At 49.2% G+C, this 24,385-nt stretch overlaps 1 protein-coding gene across 2 annotated transcripts; it reads right to left on the reverse strand.

The window, feature by feature from the left end:
* Nucleotides 1–639: 639 nt before the first annotated feature.
* Nucleotides 640–23,622, reverse strand: GMCL1 (germ cell-less 1, spermatogenesis associated). Of its 2 annotated transcripts, none has more exons than XM_032712769.1 (14): nt 23,395–23,622; nt 21,730–21,853; nt 19,562–19,658; nt 19,145–19,242; nt 18,559–18,671; nt 16,020–16,085; nt 15,769–15,853; nt 15,491–15,581; nt 15,166–15,306; nt 10,472–10,541; nt 4,249–4,324; nt 3,230–3,375; nt 3,004–3,091; nt 640–1,937 (listed from the first exon to the last, which is right to left on the reverse strand). In XM_032712769.1, the coding sequence occupies exons 1-14, from the start codon at nt 23,583–23,585 to the stop codon at nt 1,809–1,811; spliced, it is 1,515 nt and encodes a 504-aa protein (XP_032568660.1). In that variant the 5' UTR covers nt 23,586–23,622; the 3' UTR covers nt 640–1,808. The 2 variants fall into 2 exon arrangements, with proteins under 2 accessions (XP_032568660.1, XP_032568661.1); XM_032712770.1 differs by lacking the exon at nt 23,395–23,622 and adding an exon at nt 20,155–20,301 and having other exon boundaries at nt 21,730–21,838.
* Between the last annotated feature and the right edge of the window lie 763 nt (nt 23,623–24,385).

Below are 24,385 nucleotides of genomic sequence, written 5' to 3' on the forward strand. Positions count from 1 at the left end.
GGGTTGTTTCCTTGCACTGACAGTCCTCCCACAGCCAGGAGGGCAAGGGAGGGCACAGGACACTCAGGGATAAGGGAAGGGGTCCTTCCTGTCTGGAAAAGGATTCCAAGAGAAGTTTCCTGCTCCACAGTCTCATGCCCTCATCACACTGGAGGGTGGTGGGTGTCCAGCACAGGACCCCTGCCCAGGGCGAGCAGGGCAGGGGGGCCCTGGGATCCAGGGGGGCCCTGGGATCCAGGGGAATCCTGGGATCCAGGGGGGTGAGGGCAGAGCAGGATCAGGCCCTGAATGGGGGTGCAGAGCCCTGCAGAACTCAACCCACCCCCACAGCTCAGACTGCAGCCCTGGTGCTGAAAACAACCTGAGGTTGATGTCCCTGTTCCCCTCTGCCATTAACCAGCAGCCCCTGCTGCTGTCTACTGAGTCCAGGATGGCTTCAAAGAGTTGGCACGTCCAGTTAAAGCCAGAATTAAGGGTCTAAATACAATAAATTTGATGCTGTAGCAGCTGAACACCTTAAAATGCTTCTGCCCTGCTGCCAAAGCCATGTGACACAAGATCACACAGAGGTGCTGAATCCACAGGCTGAATCCAACACAGAAAGCTATTCCCAGCAGGAAAGGACAGACAAGGGCAGTATTCCACTTGAAATCATTTATTGACAAGTTGTCATGTTTTTCCATCTTGCCCAACACATTTTTATCCTTGTTATATAGTACAAATGGTTTTATATTTTTCTGACATTAAAAAAATAGGCTAAAGAGGCAAAAATTCCCAGTTGAAATCCAAAAATCCAGCTGTAAGAATTCAAAATTGCAAGACAAACATAAAACCCAACAAAGACCAAAGAGAGTGTGTCATGACACGATTCATCAAACCCACTGGAGAGGAATCCCTTGTTCCCAGCTCTGCCTTTGGATCCTGTGACCTTGTGAACTGGTGTGAAGTTGGTGTTCCACATAAAAGGCACTCAAAGGTCACAAGTTCCTCAGCTAACACGGGATGTATTCCCAAGGTAACAGCTAAAACAAGCCACAGAAAATGTTTAAGAACTGGTATTTGGTTTGTGTAAGTAGAGTCAGAACCCCAGCTGAGAGCTGCTGCTGCTGGGACTCAAATGATGGTGAGGAGTATTTGCAGTACATGGAAAAAAAAATTCGCTTAAGAACATCCTTATTAGCAAATTAATGTGCTAAAAAAGAGACAAAAATTGGCTGCAATGTTGAAACAAGACTAAGAATGAAATGTCTGCTTGTGAGCTGCCAAAAAGGCTCAAAACCAAGCAGGTGGGAAAGGCTGTGCAGTTAAATAACCAAAGTCGAGAGGCCACATTTACAGAGATTATTTGGCCCTAACAGAAAAGGACCAGAAAAATAAGCAGAATATGGATCTGGTATTTACAGATCAGTTATTAAAAAAAACCCAAAACAACAAATAAAACAACCCAAACCCACACGTCCTACAGCGTGTGCTCAGAATCCAACAGTGAAGTTCCCAAGTTGATCCACACAAACTCTCCATGTCCCATTTGGCTCAGTTTTCACCCAGAAGAACCCAAGAGTCACTCTTCCCAAACATGGAGCTGCAGAGCAGAACTAAGGTTAGAACCAGAAGGATGCCTGGGCCTGGCCTGTCTGATCGCTCCTCTTGTCTCCAGAGCTGCAGAGGACACCCCAAGGCCGGGGATGTTTTTGGGTCTGAGGCCTGGCTGTCCCAGCTCAGGGTGACACTGGGGTGGGGAAGCAGCTCCAGGGGGGCAGAGGGGCTGCCAGGGGCCTGCAGAGGGGCTGCCAGGGCCCCGGGGGGCCTCAGGCTTCCAAGTTCTCCAGCGGGGCCTCGCCGTCCACCCTCTTCTCCGGGGTCGTGTACAGGAAGTTGCAGCAGATGTAGAGGGGGAAGGTCAGGAGCCTGCTGTCCAAATTCATCACAATCTGCTCCTGCAAGCACATGGGACGTGGGGCAGGGGGGACCAAGAGCACAGGGTTGAGACAACACTCTGCAGTTAATGACTGTGGATTAAAGTCAGAATATAAAAATAAACCCAAGACAGCAATTCCCCTTCACCTCCAGCAGATGGTTTATAGCATTGGCACTGATGAGACACTCTCAGGCTGCCCACAGCCCCAGAGCTCCCAGGCCTCTGCAGCACAGGAAACAACCACAGGAAAGCAAATTTACCCTCCAGCACTCTGGGGAGAAAAGGGCAGTTTTCAGTTTCGTGAGATTTCACCAACCAGGCAACACCCAACAGTCTGTATTTTAAAGTAAACTTCAGTTTGTGGGTAGGAATATTTGGGTTCCACTTCAGGAACTCGTTTTGGGGTAGCAAAATTGAAACTTTACCCTACAGTGAGGATGGTACTGCCAGGGAAAGGTTTTGTGTGTTCTCACCACCTCCATATCACTGCTGGCTGGGATCTCAGAAACTTGATTTACAAGTCTTGCACTTGCCTCAGTAAATTCTGCTGTCAGCAATGGGTGGGAAAAGGCACATGCTCTAAGGAAGCTCTGCTCCTCTCTGGGGCTTGTACTGATTTATTTAATGCAGTAATAAATCCGACCCTTGAACAACATGTAGACATTCTTTTAACTCCTCAGCTTACAAGGGAGTCTTTGAACAAACTCCAAATTTGCCTCTAAGTAAGGATCCTGCTGGACAGATCACCCAGAGGGGTGATGTCAGCAGTGCTGGAAGGCTGGGAGAGCAGCAGGTCCAGACCAGGGCACTGGCAGCACACAGCAGCACCATGGGCACTGATTTCACTCATATGGGAACTAATTTCATATTATCAACACTAGTGAAGCCCACACTACCCCACTCTAGTTCCATTTCACAAATTAGCCTTAATCACCCACTACCTCTGACAGGAACACTTGAGATTCCACACAAGCAACAACAAGAACAGCAACTCCCCTTCAAGGGCACTGGTGGCTTCTCTGCATTTTTTTCATGCCTTGGACTCCACAATTCAAGTTCAACAGCTCAAAAACCCAGAGACACACCTGGTCCTTCTCAAGGGTGAGGATCTGATAGCCCGTGGTCCTGCTGCAAACCATCTTCCCGCTGCTGTCGAAGGAGGCCAGACGTAACCTGGGGGACAACGGCAGGGACCTGGCTCCAGAACGCCCCGTGCTCCCAGCACGGGGAGCTCCTCAGAGGGGACAGTCCATGTTTGAAGGTAAGCAGTGAGCTGCAGTGAGGCCCAGCTGGGCAGGGCTCGGGCCGTACCTGAAGGCGATGCTGCGCCGGGGCTGCAGGCTGACGGAGCCGCTGCACGGCTGGTTCAGCGTGTTGCGCTTGAAGATGATGTAGCGGTTGGTGTAGGTGACCAGCAGGTCGAAGCCGAAGTTGAAGCCAGTCCAGCGCCAGCAGTACTGCAGGACAGGAAAGCCAAGGAACCAGCCTGAGCAGTGGCTGTGACAGGGATGGTGAGTGTCACAGGAACGGTGACAGCCACTGCCCCAACAATGGATGGTGAGTGTCACTGAAACAGTGACAGCCACTGCCCCAGCAATGGATGGTGAGTGTCACAGGAATGGTGACAGCCACTGCCCCAACAGTCCATCCTGGGAATGTGACCCCAGGCTGCAGAGATGGGGGGATTCAAGGGGCCCTGCCAACATCTGCCTGAAACACAAGATACTCGGTAGGGAACTGGCTGGCAGCCAGAGGACTGTGAGAGCAGCTGAGTGTCAGCTGCCTCCCTGACAGACAAAAATACACGGCACAAGTGCTGATAAAACTCTGCACTGGGAAGGGCCTGCTCTGTGAGCAGCACTCACTGCAGGCCCCAGCCATGCCCAAAGCACTCCTTGGAGCACAACTTCCCGAGGTTAAGTGACTTAAGAGGGAAAAATTCATGTTTCCTGTTTTTTCACAAGATCTATTACCTAAAGACACAGATGTGTACGTGTAACACAGAGGTTTTGGCTGTGATTATTACACATTTTATCTAGAGAAGTTCCTTTCCCAGCTAAAAGGAAAATGATCAGAACTCTATTTACTGCCTGTATTTTTCAAGTCTCAGATGACAGTCTCACATGAAAACAGTTTTCCCAAACACTGTCTCAGTTGCAGCACAAGAGCACCATGAAACACCAACCCCTTACTCCTTGCAGAGACAGCACGTGTTTCCATCCTTCTGGGGAGAACAAAATGATTTCATGACATCTTTTGGATGCAGTTTGACAGTGGGGGCCTGAGTGTTTTGGGAATGCCTGACACACCTCAGCCTTTGCCCCACTTACATCACCATCCTTGGCGAGTTTGCGACCACACCTCATGCTGTTCCCTTCCAGTTCCTCTTTATTTATTTCCTGGGGCCTGAAAAAAATAAAAGAGCATCTTTAAGGACACTTTGACAGCTTTGTATGATATCTTAACGTGGGAAAGATGAACAGACTGGAGTAAACTGGTCTGACCACACAATCACAGAATACCCTGAGTTGGAAAGGACCCACAGCCAACACTTCTCTAGCAGAGGTGTGACCAGATGAGTTCTCTGGGTCCCTTCCATCCTGAATTGTCCCATAAACATCCAACTACTCTATAAAACTGCCACACAAACCAGGCTGTGAGACCTCAGTTAGGCAGGACTTTTATAACAGAACTTTTCCAGATAACAAAGCTATAGCTGTTGCAGTGAAACACATTCTTCAAGCCTCATAAAGACCCAAGTCCTTTTTAAACACATCAGTCCCATCTCCCAGGCCCAAGCAGAAAGTGGTGCTGGGGCACAGCTGCAGGGCCCTGCAGAGCAGCAGTGCAGTGAAGCAGCAGCCACAAGACACTGAGAGGTTTCTCAAGGGGTTGGTTATACAACTTGCCTAAAAAACCCTCTTCCCTCAGTGCTCCTGACGTGCCAGAGCCTCTCTGTTCTGCCATCCCACATCAACAGCAGCTCCTTCCACCCAAGTCTCCTCTGGTGCTTCCACACATCCAGCAGCCCTGCAGAGCCACAGGAGGGAGAGCAGCCCCAGCTTTCCAGAGGTGTGGTACTCACTTCACTTCACACACAATGACTTCATCAGCCAACCAACTTCCACTGCCAGACAGTCTTGAAGTGACACCAGGCCAAGCTGTATAAACCCCAGAGACATCAACCCCCCACAGGTCAAACTATACACCTGCAAGATCCAACAACATCCTCCAAGCTCCACAAGCCACAAGAAATGCAGCATCTGTTCTCTTCTACTGCTCACACCCCCCAGGAACTGGCAGTTAATGCTTTTATGAACAGAGCCTGGGTCTTTTCTCTCCATTTCTGCAAAAACCAACCCTGGGAGATGAAGTGTTTTATGAACAGGTTAAGCACATAAACTCATCACAGTAACCAAATTCACCCAAGAACCTCCCGTGTGCTTTTCCACATCTTCCAGCTGAACTGGTTCTGTGGCTGACCTAAATGCAGCAGTGGTGATAAAGGATTTATTTCTGTTTAAATAGTGACAAATTTCACAAACATTAGTCCATAATGCTCAGACAGACATTAGCATCCCCCTCCCCACCCCTGGAGCAGCCTCAGATGATGCAAAACTTCAGCTTTAACCACTTCCATCAGCTGCCACACAGTGAACAGCTGAGTTATCCTATTTCCTCCTCAAACACTGCCAAAGAGACTGTTAGAGTAGAAACTATCCAGCTCTGGGCTCGAAAGATCTGTCTGGCTTCTGCCACAGAACACATGTTTAATTAAAAACGATCCACTTTAGCACAAGTAGACCTTGAGTAGCTCCAGTTCCAAGCCACAAACTCCAGTGTTACACTAAAACATTCACCAATCCTGAAGAGCAAATAAAATGTTTAGTCCTTTTAAATGCAAACTCATCAAGTAGAAGAGAAACTCTTCTCCCCCTCCCTGAAGTTACCAAGAGCACACACATGCCACGTGTCCAAGCAGTGCCATTTCCATGCTGGCAGTGTTGGGATGAGCAGGTGCAATGACACTCTGCTCCAAGGAGGGTGTGGAAATAGAGCCCTAGTTCAGCTCAGGGGAGTCAGAGTCACATCTTGTTCTGATTCCCAAGGCTGTTTCCTTACCTCTGAGGAAAAAATGTGCTGGGATATCAACACAGGCAGCAGGTGTGGGAAGAGGAGTGGCAGAGCTGGGTAAAGGATGGGCTTATAAAACCTTAATTCTTTTCTTCCAGCTACAGGTTGGACAAACGGCCAAGACATCTGTGTTAACACAAAGGAACAGTTGCACAGGTTCCCTTCTAAGGCACAAGTTGCCAGCCCCAGGCCTCTCATGCAGGGTGGCAGCACAGGAGAGCTCCCAGGCCCCCAAGCCCCACGGATCTCCTCAGGGACTGTGTGCTGTGCACAAGGCTCATTGTAGCTGAGCTGCCTGTGCTGACATTTCTGGGTTCCACTGTCTTTAAAACATCTTAAAAAATCCCAGACTGCAAAAGGGAAAACTAGACAAGAAAAACACTCTACTCCTTCCAAGAGCCACTGAAACCTCAGCTGCAGCTGAACATGAAAGCTGCTCTTTCCCAAGCTGGATGATCCCCATCGTCCCCACTGCAGGTTGTGGGAACTCACTTTTCCAGCAGCTCATATATCCTCTGGCTGACAATTCTAATGCTCCCACTGCACTGCAGTGAACTACCAAAACACATCCAAATCAGCAAATACAGGGTCCTACCTGGTGTCAGAATTTTGGTGACTTAATACTCACTTCCCCAGGAACTGTGGTTCCCCACCACCCAGGAGGGTACGTTTGCTCCCAGACACAGCCACAGCAGCAGTGCAAAAATCTTCCCAAGAAAACACCACATCAGAAACAAGCTATGGCATCCAAAATTAATCTTTAGGAGTTGAATATGAGAGTCACAACTCTGCATTTCACCTCTACTGTTTCCCAGAGCACTGCTGCTGAAGAGAACCACTTCTTAAAGATCCTGACTATTCTTCAGATCACAGTTTGGGGGATTTTTTACACTATTACATAACATCAAAAGGAAGCAATTAAGGAAATATTTCCTATGTAACACATAACTGAGCTATGGAACCACACCACAGGGTGTTGGGGGTAAAGCACAAGCTGTTTCAGAACAGAACTGTATGTATTTAAGAACAGTTCCACTGGCTGTTGGTTGGTCAGTAATGATCCAGCCAAACCCTCCACCTGAATAATCCTGAATTGCTACTGCCACGGAAGTACAGCAAGAGAACAGGGAAGACTTTCACCTTTAGGGAAGATGGGAGATCTGTAACTGAACACTGCTGAACGAGACTGTGAAAAGGGTTGGAGCAAGAACACAGCCTTGTTTCACACCATTCTTTATTAGAAAGGGCTCAGAAAGGGCATTGCCATATCTGACTTGGCCGTGCTGATCCTCATGGAGTGAGATGATAATTTTGAGGAACTTGGGGGGACAACCTAAACGTTCCAAAATGTGCCACAGACCTTTTCTGCTCACAGTATTGAAAGCCTTGGTGAGGTCGACAAAGGTTACATAGAGACCTTTGTTCTGTTCCCTACACTTCTCTTGCAGTTGTCTGAGAACAAATCCCATGTCTGTGGTGCTCCTGTTGGCTCTGAAACCACACTGGCTTTCAGGTAGAATTCCTTCTGCTATAGTGGGTACTAGTCTGTTCAAGAGTATTCTTGCCAGGACTTTGCCAGCAATGGAGAGCAGAGTAATACCACGATAGTTTGAGCAATCAGATTTAATTCCTTTCTTCTTATACAAAGTGATAATACAAAGTGTTCTTGAACCAACCCTATTCACAGTCTTTTTCAGCAGGATGCTCCAAAGGGCCACAGCAGACCTCGAGGATCAGGACGGGATCTACATCTGATACCGTACTGATGGAAGCCTGAAGGTCCACACCAAGACCTCAAACCATCTTGTCCGGGAGCTGCTTTATGCTGATGACGCCGCCCTTGTTGCCCACACAGAAGCAGCTCTGCAGTGTTTAACATCCTGCTGTGCAGATGCTGCTGAGCTCTTTGGGCTGGAAGTCAGCTTAGAGAAGACAGAAATTCTCTATCAACCTGCACCTCAGGAAGTCTTCCATCATCCCCATATCACCATTGGTGAATCAGAGTTCAAATCAGTCCAGCAGTTTAATTACCCAGGTAGCCTCATCTCCTCAGATGGTGAGATTGATGGGGAGATAGATAACAGGTTAGCAAAGGCATAGAGAGCTTTTGGAAAACTCCATAAAAGAGTATGGTGTAATAAACACCTGAAGAAAAGTACAAAGATCAGTGTTTACAGAGCCATTGTGCTGTATACTCTCTCATATGGATCTGAACCATGGGTCATCCACCGCCACCACCTGCGACTCCTGGAACGCTTCCATCAACGCTGCCTCCGTACAATCCTGAACATCCACTGGTCAGATTGTGTGACCAATCCATCTGTTCTAGAACAAGCAGCAGTCACAAGTATTGAGGCCATGTTGCTGAGAACACAGCTGTGCTGGGCAGGGCACGGCTCCAGGATGAAGGACCAACCACCCCCTCCCTAAGATCTTGCTTTATGGGGAACTTGCCACTGGTTGCCGCATGAGAGGAGCCCCGAAGAAAAGACACAAGGACTCCCTGAAACAACATCTCAGCCTTGGCCACACTGATCATCAGAACTGGTCTACCCTGGCCTCCAACCGGGAGCTCTGGAGACACCCCATCTCTAACGCTGCTGATGCCTTTGAGAACGCAGCAGGATCACCCTTGAGGAGAAAAGACAACACAGAAAGAATCATGCCTCACAGAATATACCATCTAAGGAGTCTTTCTGCTGTGCCTTTTGCAACCGGACGTGTCTATCTCGTATTGGCCTCAGCCACCAGTGTGTTTGTAACAAAGGTGGGCAGAACCCTTCCCAAATCTTCGTTTGCGAAGCCCGGCCATGATGATGATTGAACTGAACACTGCCCCAACCCACATGGCCCCTGGTTCAGATCAGGTCAGTGGTTCTCACACCTTCCAGCCTGTGATCAATCAGTGAACTCTCCCGTCACAACCCAACCTGTCCATCTCCACGTGCTGGGCTGACCCAGCTTTGGGAGAAATAAACCACTGGGTTTGCTGGTTTTTGGAAGGTTACAGACATTTTGCAGCTGCCTGACCTGGCATTTATTCTCCACAAAGCACTTTAGGAACCAGGAGAGAAGAGAAAGACAGGGACAACTCCCCCAGCTGCATTTTGCCACAGTTCTGGTGGTTGGAAAGAGCTCAGGGGACTTGGCTCATGGCAACGTGCCAAAGAGCAAGCAGGAGGCAGGGGAACAGCTGGGGGAACACACACACATGTAACACACACTAATCACACACAACCCACTGCCAGGCACAGGCTCAGCATCCCAGACACCACTCAGGGCTTACACACAGGACAGCCCAGCCCAGCCCTGGGGAGGGCATGGAAACCCCCACACACATGGGAGCTGGTAGGGAATTCCACAGTCAGAGAATCATGGAATATGCTGAGCTGGAAGAGACCCACCAGGATCATCGAGTCCAGCTCCTGGCCTTGCACAGACACCCCAGCAATCCCACCCTGTCCCTGAGAGTGTTGTGTAAACCCTCCTGGAGCTCTGGCAGCCTTGGGGCCGTGACCAAACCCTGGGGAGCCTGTTCAGTGCCCAACCACCCTCTGGGGGAAGAACCTTTTCCTGAGATCCAACCTAAACCTCCCCAGATCAGCTGCATTTCCTCACTACCAAGGCAATGCCAACACCATGCAGCACGTGGTCTAGGAAGGAAAAAAGATGGGATATAAAACTGCAGGATTATGGAGAGAATGGGGTCTCAGCAGTGGAGAAGGATGCCCTGCCTCAGGAAAGCTGGAGAGCTGGCAGAGGAGAGATGTCAAACACAACCCTGAGGGGGAAAGGCTGTGAAAGGAGAGGGGAATGGGGGAACAGATGACAGGATGCTGAGCCATGCTGGGTGCTGGGCTCTTGCTCGCTGCCTGGGGGGCCAGGACGGGAGGGGCAGGAACAAAGGTTACTGTGGAGTTATCCCTGCACAAACAAAAAAGGATGGATTGCCTCCTGCACCGACACAGTTCCACTGCCCCCCAGCCTCCTGCCCACCCAGCCCAGGACAGAACAGGCCTCTCCATCTGCAGCACTGTTCCCAAAGTATCCTGGAATTGGGAGGCTCAGAAATGACCCTTTTGCAGCCTCGACACTCACTGCAAAGCAAAGTGCTGGTGAGAAGCATTAACCAACATAACAGAAAATACAGAACGTGTGTCCCCCACCCAGCATTGCCCTCTGGTCCCACTCTACCAGTTTTCCAGAGTGCTGCTGGTTAAAGGACGGGAGCCCAAGGGAACAGGCAGCCCCACAGAGAGCAACAGTTTAAAACCACTGAAGTATCCTTACTCCCCCAAAAACCACTGAAATATGCTTCCCCCCCCTTAATGTAAACTCCCAAATTAATCATGTCAGAATTTATATGAGGAAGGTTTCTAATTTAGGAAAGAAAGAAAAGAAAGCCTGTAATATACCTACCCAATATCATTGTCTTGTTCTGCTCTGAGCATGGCAAACCACTGCTGTTTGTAAACAGAGGACAGCCATTCTAAAATTGAAAAAAAATAAATAAGCTTGTTGTCTTTGCTGCTGGGAATGGGGATGGTCATAAACATTTGAAATAAAGAAATAAAATGACACTGAAATAATGGAGTTACACTTGTTAGCTGGATGGCCTATGCAACCCACCCCCTGATAGCTCCCTGTGTTCTCCAGCTCCAGCCTCAACCACAGGAGAAGGGATATAGAGAAACATCCACAACCAACAGGCAGGAACTCCAGACTATGCTCATCTCCTCAAACATTCACCACTTCAAAAAGTGATGCAACTCAACACGTTTTCTCAGCACACAAAGCTCTGTTCAGCCAAGGAGCTTGTTAACAACCCCTTGGGAGAAGATGCTGCTTTCTGAATCCCCAGTGGAATTTTACACAAGTTACACAAGAAGAAAACAGAATCAAGGATAAAGGAAACAGTGACTTAGCACAGATATAGTAAAACAAATAGAAATTGTGCCCTGCTAGGAATAAACACAACTCATGTCTTCCTTGGAGAACACACAAAGATTTTATCAGTTCTGTTAATTTAATGTTGCAACCCAGAGATAAAACAGAACAAACCCAAACAGTCTGTCAGGCAGTTACACAGAGGGGATCCCAGGCACCAAGAGCACAGGGTGTAAGAAGTTCTCAGTCCAGATAATGAACAGGAGCAAGGTCATGGATGAGAACCAGCACTGGGGGAATGGGCCGGGTGGGAGGAAGAAGAACCACCGGGACTACAACCAAAGCAGGAGCTGATGGAGGGGACAGAAGGGAGGAGGAGTGAGATCACATGGCTGAGATCGACTTACAACTCCCAGAAGGAAAAATTAAACCCAGCCCTTGTCCTACTGTCTCTAGTGTGAGAATTCAGACTGTGACAGGAGCAAACTGGGAATTCATCGAAGTACAACAAAGTGTAAAAATGAGATAAGGAAAATTGTGCAGGGAAGGGCCATAGAATGGATGTGTCAGAAGGCAAGGAATGAAAGCAAATCAGGAGGGAGAGCATCTTTTCTATTTGTTTATGTGTAGGTATCTATTTCATACCTCATATTTCAACTGCAGTTCATCTGTTAATTTCTAGACATTAAGAAGGAAAGCACAGCTTAGGAAATGTTCAGAAGTCACCAAGTAAAACAGAACAATGAACACTGTGCTCACACAGACACATTATGTACTTCTGCCTCTTGCACCTTTCCTGCCCAAAGAAGAGTCTTGGGAACTCCTAACACAGAATTTCAGTTTTCGCCTGCAGGCCCTACACACACAGAGGGTATAAAAGTGAATAAATAAATAATCACAGCATTACTTTCAACTACTCAGTGTGATTTCCTTCTTTACCTTGAGAGGAATTTCATCCAGAATTATCTAAAAGGCCTCCACCAGAACACAAGGTCCCCAGCAAAGTCCCCCTTCTGCAGACTCTCAGCTATGAAGCATCCCCTCAAATGCTGGATGCTGGCAGCCTGTCCCAAAGTGAGCCCCAGGATTTATCTAAACCTCCTTGCAAAGGAAGAGCAACAGTTTTGATTGAACACAGCTTTTGGCTGCATGCTGGAATGAAGAGATTACAAGAGTCCAAAGCTCTGGGATCCTCCTGGCACAGGAGCTGCTCCTCCTTCCCCTGTGCCACAGTGCCACCCAGCCACGGCAGGGCACTGCACCAGCGCTGCTCTGCACACCCTGGGAGCTGGGACACAACTCCTCCTGCTGCTTCAACCAGCACCAGCGAATCAGCCTCAGAGCTGCAGTCAGTCCTGTCAGAATCCTCTGACACACACAGGTAAAGGCTTCTGGGTTTGAGAACTGACACAACATTTACTCCCTGAAGAACAGCAAGGGAAGGCTGCCCATCCCAGCCCATCCCAGAGCTGGGCAGCGAGAACCACAGAAAGGGTAAGAGATGGCAATCAAGTGTAGCTCCTGCAAATTGCTGCTTTGCAACATTTTATTCACATGCGACAAAGCCACTTCGTAACAGTGCGTTGCTCTCCTCTATCATCATTCAATTAAGGATCTAAAGGGTCATTAACCCAAAGTTATTCTTTATGATGACTTTTGCACTGTACCTATAACCTTTCCTTAGTAAATGGATTCCATTTACTTTATACATCACTTGATCATGTAAAATATCACATATCAAAGCTCAGAGCTGTTCTTTGGGGATTTTTATGCATAACAAAATGTTAACTCACTTACTGGAGGTCAAGCAAGTGTGCTCTGGGCACACCAGAGCAGACCACTCCTACCTGTGTGGAAGTGCTGCCTCCCCCTGACACTCAAAGAACACCCTGAGAGGGGCATTTTGAGCCCAGGACAACAGAGTTCCTTCCTCTTCTACTTCATAACACCCAGTGCAGAAAACAGTCTCTTCTCCAGCTATTAAGGCACTAATTTAAACCAGAACTGGAAGGAGGGAAAGCCAGTCCCTTTGAGCAGTAATTTCATTTTCACTCAAGAGATGGGCAGATTTCTGGGGAGGAAAGGCCCTGCTCCCTCCTCACAGGCACAGAGAGCCCTAATCCAGCTTCTGAGAACATCTTTCCAACATTTCAAAGGGGTAGAGAGAGGAGCTCAGGGCTGCTCAGACATTCAGCCACAAAGAGTGATTAAGTCATTGTTGCTGGCAGAGACAGGACATGGCAGCACAGGAAAGGCAAACTGAAGTGACCCTACACCAGCTCAATGGCAAGGAAAGCCTCAGGAGGATCTAAACAATTCCATCAGGCTTCAAAGGAAACATCCCAACTTGGCATCACAGCATCATGCTGACATCTACAGCAGCATGAAGAGAAAAGCCAACATGAGATGAAAAAAAATTAACTTTATAGCAGCATAATTCAAAGACAGGTTAAACATTTACATAAGGTAGGGCTCCACTGTGACCCCCAATGCTGCAGGAGTGGACTTATCTACTTCATATCTCAAGTATGGAGAGGTGACAAGTACACAATGTCAAGAAATTACAAATAAAAGTGATGAACAGCTCAATAAATTCAGTTTTAATTGGCACGTGGTTATTACACCCACACAGACATCACAGACACACATGAATGGACAGTTACATTTTTTTAACCCATGTCAAACTCTGTATGTGACAGCCAGGAGAAAACTGGCAGAGTTAAGATGCAAAAATCATTGCAAGGATTCAACTCTGACAAGGGAACTCTGACCAGAGGGAAATGTGAACAAGGACACCAGGAGCCAAATTCAAAGGGGGAGCATGAGAGTTCCAAACACTTACAAGGAGCACAACTGACCTGGCTGAGAGAAGGGAGAAGAAAAGGGAAGAAGGAAGAGGGGGACATGTCTCCCATGATAAGAGAGAGGAATGATAGTGGGAAAACATTTTCAAGTGATAACCCATTTCCAGCCTTATTCATCCAAGAGCAGCCAGGTTCACACAGCTGCTGAGCAGGGAACAGTGATCTGGGCACTCAGATTTCAGCAGCAAGATGAGAAGGGGCTTTTCGTTTTTCCAGTGATACTGTGATGTAACAGCAGCAATCTCCAATAACATGAGCATTTCCCTCTCTGGGCTTCAAAAAGCACACGGCCCTAGAAGGGGAATGCATTTTATACAAGTCAAAGTGCAAATAAAACGTCAAGAGCAATATATTTGAATATCCTCTCTGCCCCAAATCATCCTAAATCTGTTAGTAAACATCACTTGTCTTGGAAGAGAGAAGAAGAGTTCAGGGCATCTTGTGCTTTTGGTCTTCATTTTCAGGTATTATTCCAAATCCTATTAAAACCTACTCAGCTCTTCTTAGAAAGTAATGGCTAGAAAACAGTTGAGTCTCAGGAAGTTTTGCTCTCTCAAAAGCAAAAGACCTTTTTTCCATCTCTGGGGCTCTGAGATCATTTAAACTTTGATAATGTATTATGTATTGACTGCAGAGTACTTTGATAATCTGACTGATCAGCAGAATGCTTTTATGCCTATAATCTTTATACTCAGCTTCTGCTGAATCTCCAGCCACAAACAGATGTTGGAAGGAAACACATGAGCAGTAAGACAAGAAAACACAGAGCCCTTCCCAGTGACTCCAGGGCAGGACAGGTTGGGAAGGCACACAGAATGGGATCAGCTGAGTAGAACCATGGAATAGTTTGGGTTGGAAAAGCCCTCTGAGGTCACTGAGTCCAACCATTCCCCAGCACTGCCAAGGCCCCCACTGAACATGTCCCCAACTGTCACATCCACACGGCTTTTAAACCCCCCAGGGATGGGGACTCCACCCCTGCCCTGGGCAGCTGTGTCAGGGCTGGACAGCCCTTTCCAGGAAGGAATTTCCCCAGTATCCAGCCTGACCCTCCCCTGGCACAGCTGGAGGCCGTTCCCTCTCCTCCTGTCCCTTGTTCCCTGGGAGTAGAGCCCGACCCCCCCTCCCCGCTCCCCCCTCCTGTCAGGGGGTTGCAGAGCCAGAAGGTCCCCCCTGAGCCTCCTTTTCTCCAGGCTGAGCCCCCCCAGCTCCCTCAGCCCCTCCTGCTGCTCCAGCCCCTTCCTCAGCTCCGTTCCCTTCCCTGCACACCTCCAGCCCCTCCATGTCCTTCTGGGGGTGAGGTGCCCCAAACCCATCGCGGGAGCCGAGGAGAGGCCTCAGCTGTGCCCAGCACTCACTCACCTGAGGGCAGCAGGGCATCTCTCTCCACGATCCTGGCCGAGGCCAGGTCACTGATGATGTACTGCAGCCTCAGGTGGGAGAACACGGGCAGGAATGCACTTCCCTGGGCTGATTCCAGGAAAGCAACATCACCCCCAAACTCTGCAACACAGAGCACCTGCATCACAACTTGTTCTCCCCAATATTTGCCAGCCCCTATTTATATTTGAGTTCTTACTTGTTGATCAGAGATCGATATTATGAGCAGGTGAGTCACCATTTGCCACTAAAATTAAGAAATTACTTGCACTCAAACCCCAAACCAAGGCCAGGCAACTTCTCCTACCTCTCCTGCGCTCAGCAAACCAGGCATCAGCTTCAGTCAACACCTGCTTGAAAGACCCATTCCAAGAAGGCACGAGCTGAAGGAACATCCACTGGGAAAAACAAACAAATTCTAGTGAGTCAGTGGAAGAAGGTTTTAAATAAGTGATCCATGCATCAATAAGAGATATTTCCATAGTGCATTCATTCCTGTAGAGGTTCTGATACTCAGTTAAATACTTTCACTCAATCCCACAAAGGTTCCACTGCCCCAAGCCCCAGCAGCCCCTTGGGAAGTACCTTTTTGAGAGCAGTGTACACGTCCATTTCCACCTGCAGCACAAACAGGTTGGAGGAGCTGATCAGCTGCTTCATAAGGTTTATGCTGAAAAAAATCAACCATAACAGGTCAGTGAGACAGAAGAGAGAAAAGGAAGAAGGGCAGACAGGGAACAACCAACCAGCAACAGCCCAGAAAACGATCTGCAGTGAGCTCTAGACTTGGGCAGAGGTTGTCCTTCATCCCTGCAGGGGAAGTGCAGCCCCAGTACCTGAGTTCTTTGAAGAGTCCAATGCTCTGGTGGGTCATCAGGTTGTTCAAGAGCCACTCAAGGCACCTGTATGGAAAGCAAGGAATTAAGACCTTTGCTTGTTTTTCCTCTATGTCAACACTCCTGCAACAGGTGCTCAGGCTCACAAAGCCTGATGCTGCCCCACAGGACTGGGAAATGTTGCCTTAACCCAAGCCAGAAATGCATAAAAATATTAAAAAAAAAAAAAAAAGAGTTCTTTCAAACACTGGGAGTTTGCCAGGAAATTTTCTGAAGCTCTTATTAAAAGTGCATTGAGTTTCTCCAAGGGCACAGTACAAGTAGAATTCCAAGGACTGTCAATGCCACGCAGAGCTCTGAGAACACACTGAGTCCCAGCACAAGGAAGCAGGTGGGAGCTCTCAGCATTCTGCTCCCAAATATGGCATTAGCCCTCCTCATTTGAAGTTCAGCTTGAACTCTGCATATTAAAGCCACTTTTCGATGAAACAGCCTGTGATCATGTGTTACTTCACTGTCACACTCGAGACCAAACATACTGTCCTTACTACTGTAATTCCCTCAGTCACAGCACAGGCCAATCAACCTGCCACAATCTGCACAGATTTTAAGGGAGTTGATGACAGTAGAACCTCAACAATAGGATGAGCAAAGCCAAAATCAGGCAGCTGTCAAAGGATTAGGAGGGCCAAAGCCCAACAAGAACTTGATTTAGTCACTATAGTTAAAGACAACACAAAAGTTTCTACAAATACACTGCAAAAGGAAGGTCAAGGAGTGTCTCCATCATTTGTTCAGTGCAGAGGGTGATGCAGTGGCAGGGGATGAGGAACAGGCTGAGGTACTCAATGCCTTCTTTGCCTTGGTCTTTAATATCAAGATCAGTTGTCCTGAGGATATTCGGCCCTGGAATTGAGGGATAGGGAGCTGAGTGAAGGCCCTGTAATCCAGGAGGAGATGGGCAGTGACCAGTCCATGGGCCCTGATGGGATGCACCCCAGAGCATTGAGGGGACTGGCAGAAGAACTTGCCATAGCACTCTCAACCATCTACCAGCAGTCCTGGTGAACCGGAGAAGTTCCAGCTGACTGGAAAGCAGCAAATGTAACACCCATCTACAAGAAGGGTCAGGAGAATGATGCAGGGAATTCCAGGCCTGTCAGCCTGACCTTGGTTCCAGGCAAGGTTGTGGATGGGATCCAGAGTGCCATCACATGGCACAGGCAGGACAGCCTGGCCCAGGCAACGTGGATTCACGAAAGGCAGGTCCTGCCTGACCAACCTGATCTCCTTCTCTGACAAAGTGACCCGCCCAGCAGATGAGGGGAAGGCTGTGGATGTGTCTGTCCAGACTTCAGTGAAGTGTCTGACACCATCTCCCACAGCATCTCCTGGAGAAACCAGTTGCTCATGGCTGGGATGGGTGGAGTCTTGGATGGGCAACAAACTGGCTGATGGCCAGGCCCAGAGAGCTGTGGGGAAGGGACATAAATCCAGATGGGGTCCATCAGCAGCAGCATCCCCAGGGCTGGTTGGGGGCCAGTCCTTTTTCCCACCTTTATGGATCTGGATGAGGGGGTCACCTGTGCTCTCAGTACACCTGCAGACAACACCAGGGTGGGTGGCAGTGTGGATCTGCTGGAGGGCAGGAGGGCTCTGCAGACAGGCCTGGGCAGACCCCATCAGTGGGCCGAGGACAACAGCATGAGGTTCAACAAGGCCAAGTGCCACGTCCTGCACTTGGGTCACAGCAACCCCTGCAGCTCCAGGCTGGGGGAGGAGTGGCTCGAGAGCTGCTCAGCAGGAAGGGACTTGGGGGGGCTGCTTGACAGCCAGCTCAGTATGAGCCAACAGTGAGGCCAAGTGGCCAAAAAGGCCAATGGACCCTGGCCTGTATCAGGAACAGTGTGGAGCAGGAGCAGGGCAGTGATTGTCCCCTGTGCCTGGCACGGGGGAGGCCACACCTCGAGTGCTGCCTGCAGGTCTGGCCCCACTTCCAAAGGAACACTGAGGTGCTGCAGCGTGGGCAGCAACGGGCACCAGGGCTCTGAGGGATCCAGGAAACACGTCTGCTGGGGAGCAGCTGAGGGAGCTGGGCTTGCTTAGTCTCAGGAAGAGGAGACTTGGGGTAACCTCACTGCTCACAACTCCCTGACAGGAGGTTGTAGAGAGGTGAGGACTGCTCTTCTCTGCTGTGCCTGCAGTGAGAGGGCCAGAGGAAATGGCCTTAAGCTGAGACAGAAGAGATTCAGATCAGATTTTTCCACTGTTTGGGTGGTCAGGCACTGGAATGTGCTGCCCAGGGAGGTGGTGGAGTCACGGAATTAAGAGGTGTATGGCTCTGGCACTGGGTGATAAGGTTTTAGGGGTTAAAGTGGCAGTGCTGGTTGGACAGCTGGACTGGATGATCTTAAAGGTCCCTTCCAACCTTCATGATTCTATGATTCTAATAAAACAATAACCTGGGCATTACTGTACTGTGTGTAAACTCACTGATCATTAGCCATGTCCAAAGCAGCTCAGAGACAGGAATCCTTACTTTTTCTTCACGGAGTCCAGCCCGTACGTCCCCGCGGAGTTGTAGTACCCACACACGGTCTGGGAGGTGATGGTTTCCTTCATTGTTTCACCACACTGCTGGATTAAGCCATCCTGCAGGGAGGTAAAAACCCCACAAGTATTCCGAGTGTTTATTTCCCAACAGGAAATGTCAGGCACTGTGCAGCTCATGTGGATTTTCCTGCCTGAGCCACCCCCAAAGACCCCAGGCTGCAGTGACCTGTGCTATGCTGCCCAAAACATTTCAACCACTGCTCCCCAGAAACACAGACTTGCCTGAAGAATATTTCCCACGAAAGAGAAGCGTGATGAATGTCTTCAGGGTAGAGCAAATGAGCTGTAAAACCTATTTTAATCTACTTTTAGATATGACTCAAAGCAGCACTTAATCTTACACCTGAATCTTAGCCACAACAAAAGTTGGAAAGTTGTGTTTAGGTTTTTTCCCACTAAGCCTGAAAAGCTGATTCATTTCTCTGGGTGAAACAGGACATGCTGGCGAGGGTTTTATGAACTGTTCTGCCTCTCTTCAGGCAGAGACAGAGATCCTGGCACTCCTGACTTACCAGCTGCAGCATGCAGGCTGCTGCCAGCAGGGCGACCACGCGGCTGGGGTTGATCAGCACGTCGTCTCTGTACAGGGAGCCAAAGGCCACCTGCAGGGCTGCACAGGGAACAGGAGCCAAACAGACAGAGCAGTGAGCATGGGGCATCAAAAGAGTCCTGAACTATAACCAAACCTCTTCCCTGCACACCTTCCCTGTGATCTCAGCTGCTCTGGACAAACCAGAGTGCTGACCAGCCCAGAGCCCCCAACAGAACACACGAGCTGTGGCAGTGCCCAGCCCAGCACTGAGCTTCCACCAGTTAAATAAACCCTGCAGCTGTAAAACAGAGAAATACAGGTGCCACCTCTGAGGACCACGAGGTTTAACTTAACCCCTGCCCTCAGGGTTTCGTTAAAATAAGAGGTTCCCACTTACCTTCTACATCAATATTTTGGTCAGGAATCTCCAACTCTATGACGTTCATGCTGGATTCTTTCCAAGAGCCACTGAACATACTGGAAAAGTAGCCTGACTGTAGGAGGGAAGAGGAGAGAAAAAGAACTCAACTAAGAGATTTCATCCCAAACAGAAGTGCCAAAAGCAGCACATGGAACAAAACATGGTTAATATTTACCTCTATGCAGAACAAACTGTGTTAAGGGAACTTTCACAAGCTTAAACATTCTGACAGATTCATAAGGGGCCAACTGTATTTGCTGTTTCTGACACTGAAAACGCCTACAGGAAATTTGGGCTACATGTGTGTGACCAAAGAAAAGAGCTTTAAAAGGCCAGAAAAGCCACAGAAGCTCTTTTCCTATAAACCACACCACCAGTGGGGGCAGAATTAGTCCAAGAGCTAAGTCCTTGATGTTACCAGCAGACAACAAATCCTGCAGGCATTAGGGAATGCCAGTTTGGGGACTGGGGAAAAATAAAAGAAAGGCATGCAAGACATACAAATTACTGTACAAGGCTGTAGTCTCATACCAAGGACACAGACACATACACCATTTACAGCAATATACCTTTTATTATTAAGTGTAAGGCACATAAAACTAGAATTTGAGAGGTTTCCATCCAAATGAAGGGAAAGATAATGCTCTACTAGGGTTCCTGATTTTCCTTCCCAGCAGCAGATGTGCCCATTATGAGATGCTATCAATGAAGTTTACCTGAGAGATCAAAAAAATAAAGTCTATTTGTACCACATTCCCTGACCTCTTCACTCAGCATTTCAGCCCAAGGCAGCAAATAACACAAGCCCCACTTTTGATTTATTTTGATCAGGTCAGTATTTCTGTACCCTCAGTGTACCCCTAACCATGGCACACAACACACTCCTCTCAAACCCAGGACCTCACTAACCACACCCTCCTCACGAGGCTGCCTCAGCTTTGCCATGGAGATCACTCCCCATTTGCATAAGAATTTATAATTTTAGTAACGGCATCAGAGAACAGAAATCCCCCATTTCTCAGAGCTGCTGTGAACAGTCAGAGCAGCACCTGACTGTCCTTTATCCAGCTCAAGGCAGTGACTGAGGGACCAGAGGAGCTGAAAAACAGGCTCAGAAAGGCTACTCAGCAGTTCAGAGTCACAATGGTATTAAAAGAGTCGTTTACATGCAGTTATTTCTAACCTCCAAAACTATTTTACCCACAGTAACATAATTCCAACGCTGGAGCATGACCTGAAACAGGACCTGCCTGATGAGAACACTGAACTCCCCTGAGACTCCTCTCCCAAAAAACATCACTCCTACAGCGAGGCCGCTCTGCCAGCTCTGCTCCTGCCACAGCCTGTGACACAGGAGCTGTGACACAGAGGACACAGCAAAGCCAACAGCACCTCTGCGCTCCCGAAGCACAAGTACAGAGCAGTGCACCTGAACCAGGCCCAGAGGAAAGGTCTGTACACACAGAGGGTGTTTGAGGCACAAGCACAGAGCACTGCACCTGAACCAGGCCCAAAGGAAAGGTCTGTACATACAGAGGATGTTGGGCAGGTTCTCACTGAGATTTACTCCTTCCTAGAGCTCCTGTGCAAACCTTCCTCAGGCAGCTGCAAGAAATCCTTCCTGAGGGCTCCTACCAACCAATACCAAGCACAGAGAGCCAGCACCACCAATGTCCCTGCAGGTCCCTGCCCCCGAGCCCAGGGGACAGGAACACTGAACGGGGGCACCACAGGCTCTACAAATCCCACCTGGAAGTGCCTCCTGTGCCCTGACAGAATGTTCACACCACAAGAGCCACTTAGCCACCCGTTCAGCAAACAGGAACATGTTCTCAGGACATCAAAGACAAATTTCAGGACTGTTTTCACAGAGGATGCACCAAGACTAAGAATGAAATAAATTAAACAGAATAAAAAAAATTACACAGGAAGAGAGAGAAGCTTTTCAAACACAAAGATGCAGCTCTGCTTCCCAACACTGCTAACAGGAGCTGGTTAACTGTTTGCATCTACAAGAAGAGTGAAAGTCCCAAATAAAAGGGGAAAAAAAAAAAAGGATAAATCTCCAGTCACACTTCACAGTTCCCAGACATTATTTAACTAAAGGCACAGTTCCTACTGGGATTTAGAAAGGAGCCACTTACCTGACACAAATAAATCTTGTGCAAGTTCCACTCCTCTCCCAGAGCACAGATTTTGACATCACTGTTCTCCCCATTCAAAAACAGAGTCTGATAAATGTATTTCGATGTGCTTTTCAATTTTTTCCTAGTAAAAAAAACCAAACCAAACAAACAGTGAGACACTGCTCCCAACTGTCCCATTACAGCAGCAGCAGTGGGTCTCAAGCCCAGGATTTTCCCTGCCACGTCCTCCCCAGGCTGGCACCACTTCCCCACTCCCTGCCTGTGCCACTATTTGCCCAAAATTTGCTGAAATAGTGTGAAATTCAACCAAATCAGCCCCAAAAGGAGATAAAATTGGCCCTAAATCCCCCTGGAAATCCAGAACTTCCCAGAATTCCAAGGTATTCTCAAAATATTCTCCAAATTTCATCAAATTAGGAAAAGTGATGAAATTTAGGGGAATTAGAAGCAGAAATGAGGAGATTTTGGTGAAAATGGGAACACTTGGGGAAAATTCTGAGAAAATGGGGCAATTTGAGGAAAAATCAGGGGAATTTAGGGGAAAATGGAAAAATCTGAGCAAAAATGGGGAAAATTGGGCCAAAGATGGGGAAGTTTGGGGCACATTTGGGAAAATGGGGAAGCTTGGGGGAAATTCATAAAATTGGGTACATTTGGGGGAAACTACAGGAATTCTGGATAAAAATGTGGAAGTTTTAGTAAACTTTGGGGAAAAATTTGGAGAATTTGGGGGAATTGGTGAAATTTCGGGGAAATGTTGGGAAATTTGGGAAAAATTAGAGTAAATATAAAGAAATTTGAGAAAATTTGGAAAATCGATGAAATTTGAGGCAAAAATGGGGGAACATTTTGGGGAAATTTGAAGGGAAATAGAGAAATAAGAGTCAAAACGAGGAAACTGGGAAAATCTGGGAAAACTGCTGGTGTTGGAACATCCTTCGAGCACCCCAGAGCCTCCCCTGACCCCAAAGAGTGGCCTGACCCCCAAAACTCTCACTGCCAGCCTTGGGATAATTATTCACAACTTAATTTACCATGAAAGAGCTGCCTGTCTTGATGCACAGTGTTTAAATTATACTGACTCAATCGCAGAACCCGTACATGTAAACGAAAATTTTTAAATGAAAATCACGTGGATGTATCGGAAAAGAAAATATCATTAACCAGCAGAATACTGGAATACTAATTAATAAGAAAACCGTGTAACTCGTAGCCAGTGAGCTCTAATTCCTTTTTTTGCTAGAACGTATAAACAGTAAAAAGTTCCATAGCTGTTGTGCTTTGTGGGACTCCAGCGAGCACCCGGGGCAGCAGAACTCTGAGATAAATCATTCACGGAGTGTGCCATCCCCGGACACTCAGTGGGGACCAGCCCCGTTCTCTGGGGGCAGCGGGGCCCGGAGCCCCCCCAGCTCCGGCTGTGCCGGGCACTGCGGGCACTCGGCTGTGGGGCTGGACGCTTATCCGACACCCTCCGACAGCACCGAAACGGCAAAGCAAACAAACAAACAAACAAAAACTCCAAACCCCTCAAAAAAGGTTAAATTCAAAACCTAAATCAGAAAACCTCAATAACCCTTCCCGAGGGGCCCTCGGTGCCCCCCGAGCTGCCCCCTCGCCCCCTCTGCCCCGTCCCCCTCGGGGTCACCGCGGCCCCCGGACCTGCGGCCCCGGGGGTGCAGCAGCCGCTCGTCCCGCTCGGTGTCGCCGTCGCTGTCGCTGTCCCCGGGCCCCTCGGCGGCCCCGCCGCGCTTCCTCTTGCCGTTCCTGCCGGCCCTGCCCGCGGCCGCCGCCGCCTCGCCCCGCGGGACGGGCCCCCTCCGCCGCAGGACGCGACTGCCCAGGGCGCCCATGGCCGGCCCGGCCCCGCCGCCTCATGAGGCCGCGCCGAGCGGGGCCGGAGCGGGAGCGGGGCCGGAGCGGCAGCGGCGCCTCAGCCCCGGCCGGCGGCGGCCGCGGCCTCTGCGCCTGCGCGGCGGGACCGCCCCGGACGGGCTTCCGGGGACCGGGGAACATTTCCTGCCCCAGGAACGGGCCTTTCTGTGCCCCGGGAACGGGCCTTTTCCTGACCCTGAGCGGGGCTGTTCCCGAGCCAGGAACGGGCCTTTTCCTGTCCCAGGAATGGGCCTTTCTGTGCCCCTGGAATGGGCCTTTTCCCGCCCCAGGAACGGGCCTTTTCCTGACCCTGAGCGGGGCTGTTCCTGCCCCGGGAAGGGTCCTTTCCTGACCCTGAACGCGGCTGTTCCCGAGCCAGGAACGGGCCTTTTCCCACCCCAGGAACGAGCCTTTCCTGACCCGGGAACGGGCCTTTCCTGACCCGGGAACGGGCCATTCTTGCCCCATGAACGAGCCTTTTCCTGCTCCATGAGTGGGTCTTTCCTGACCTGGGAACAGGCTTTTTCCTGCCCCTTGAACGGGAATTTTCCTGCCCCGTGAATGGCCTGTCCCGGGGGGTTTTCCAGGGATCAGACCCTTCCCACTGTGTGGGTTTGTTCAGCCCTGCAATGCCCCAGCACTGAGTGTCTGCAGCTGCCGGAGCTCAGAGCACTGCGGGATCCCGGTGTCTGCAAAGAATGGGATTCTTCACCGCCTTTGCAACGCTCCAGTAATGACACACTCAAGAGGGACATTTATTCATGTCAGAGCTGCACAA

This window comes from Chiroxiphia lanceolata, chromosome 28 (assembly GCF_009829145.1).
Source record: "Chiroxiphia lanceolata isolate bChiLan1 chromosome 28, bChiLan1.pri, whole genome shotgun sequence".
Taxonomy (NCBI): Eukaryota; Metazoa; Chordata; class Aves; order Passeriformes; family Pipridae; genus Chiroxiphia; species Chiroxiphia lanceolata.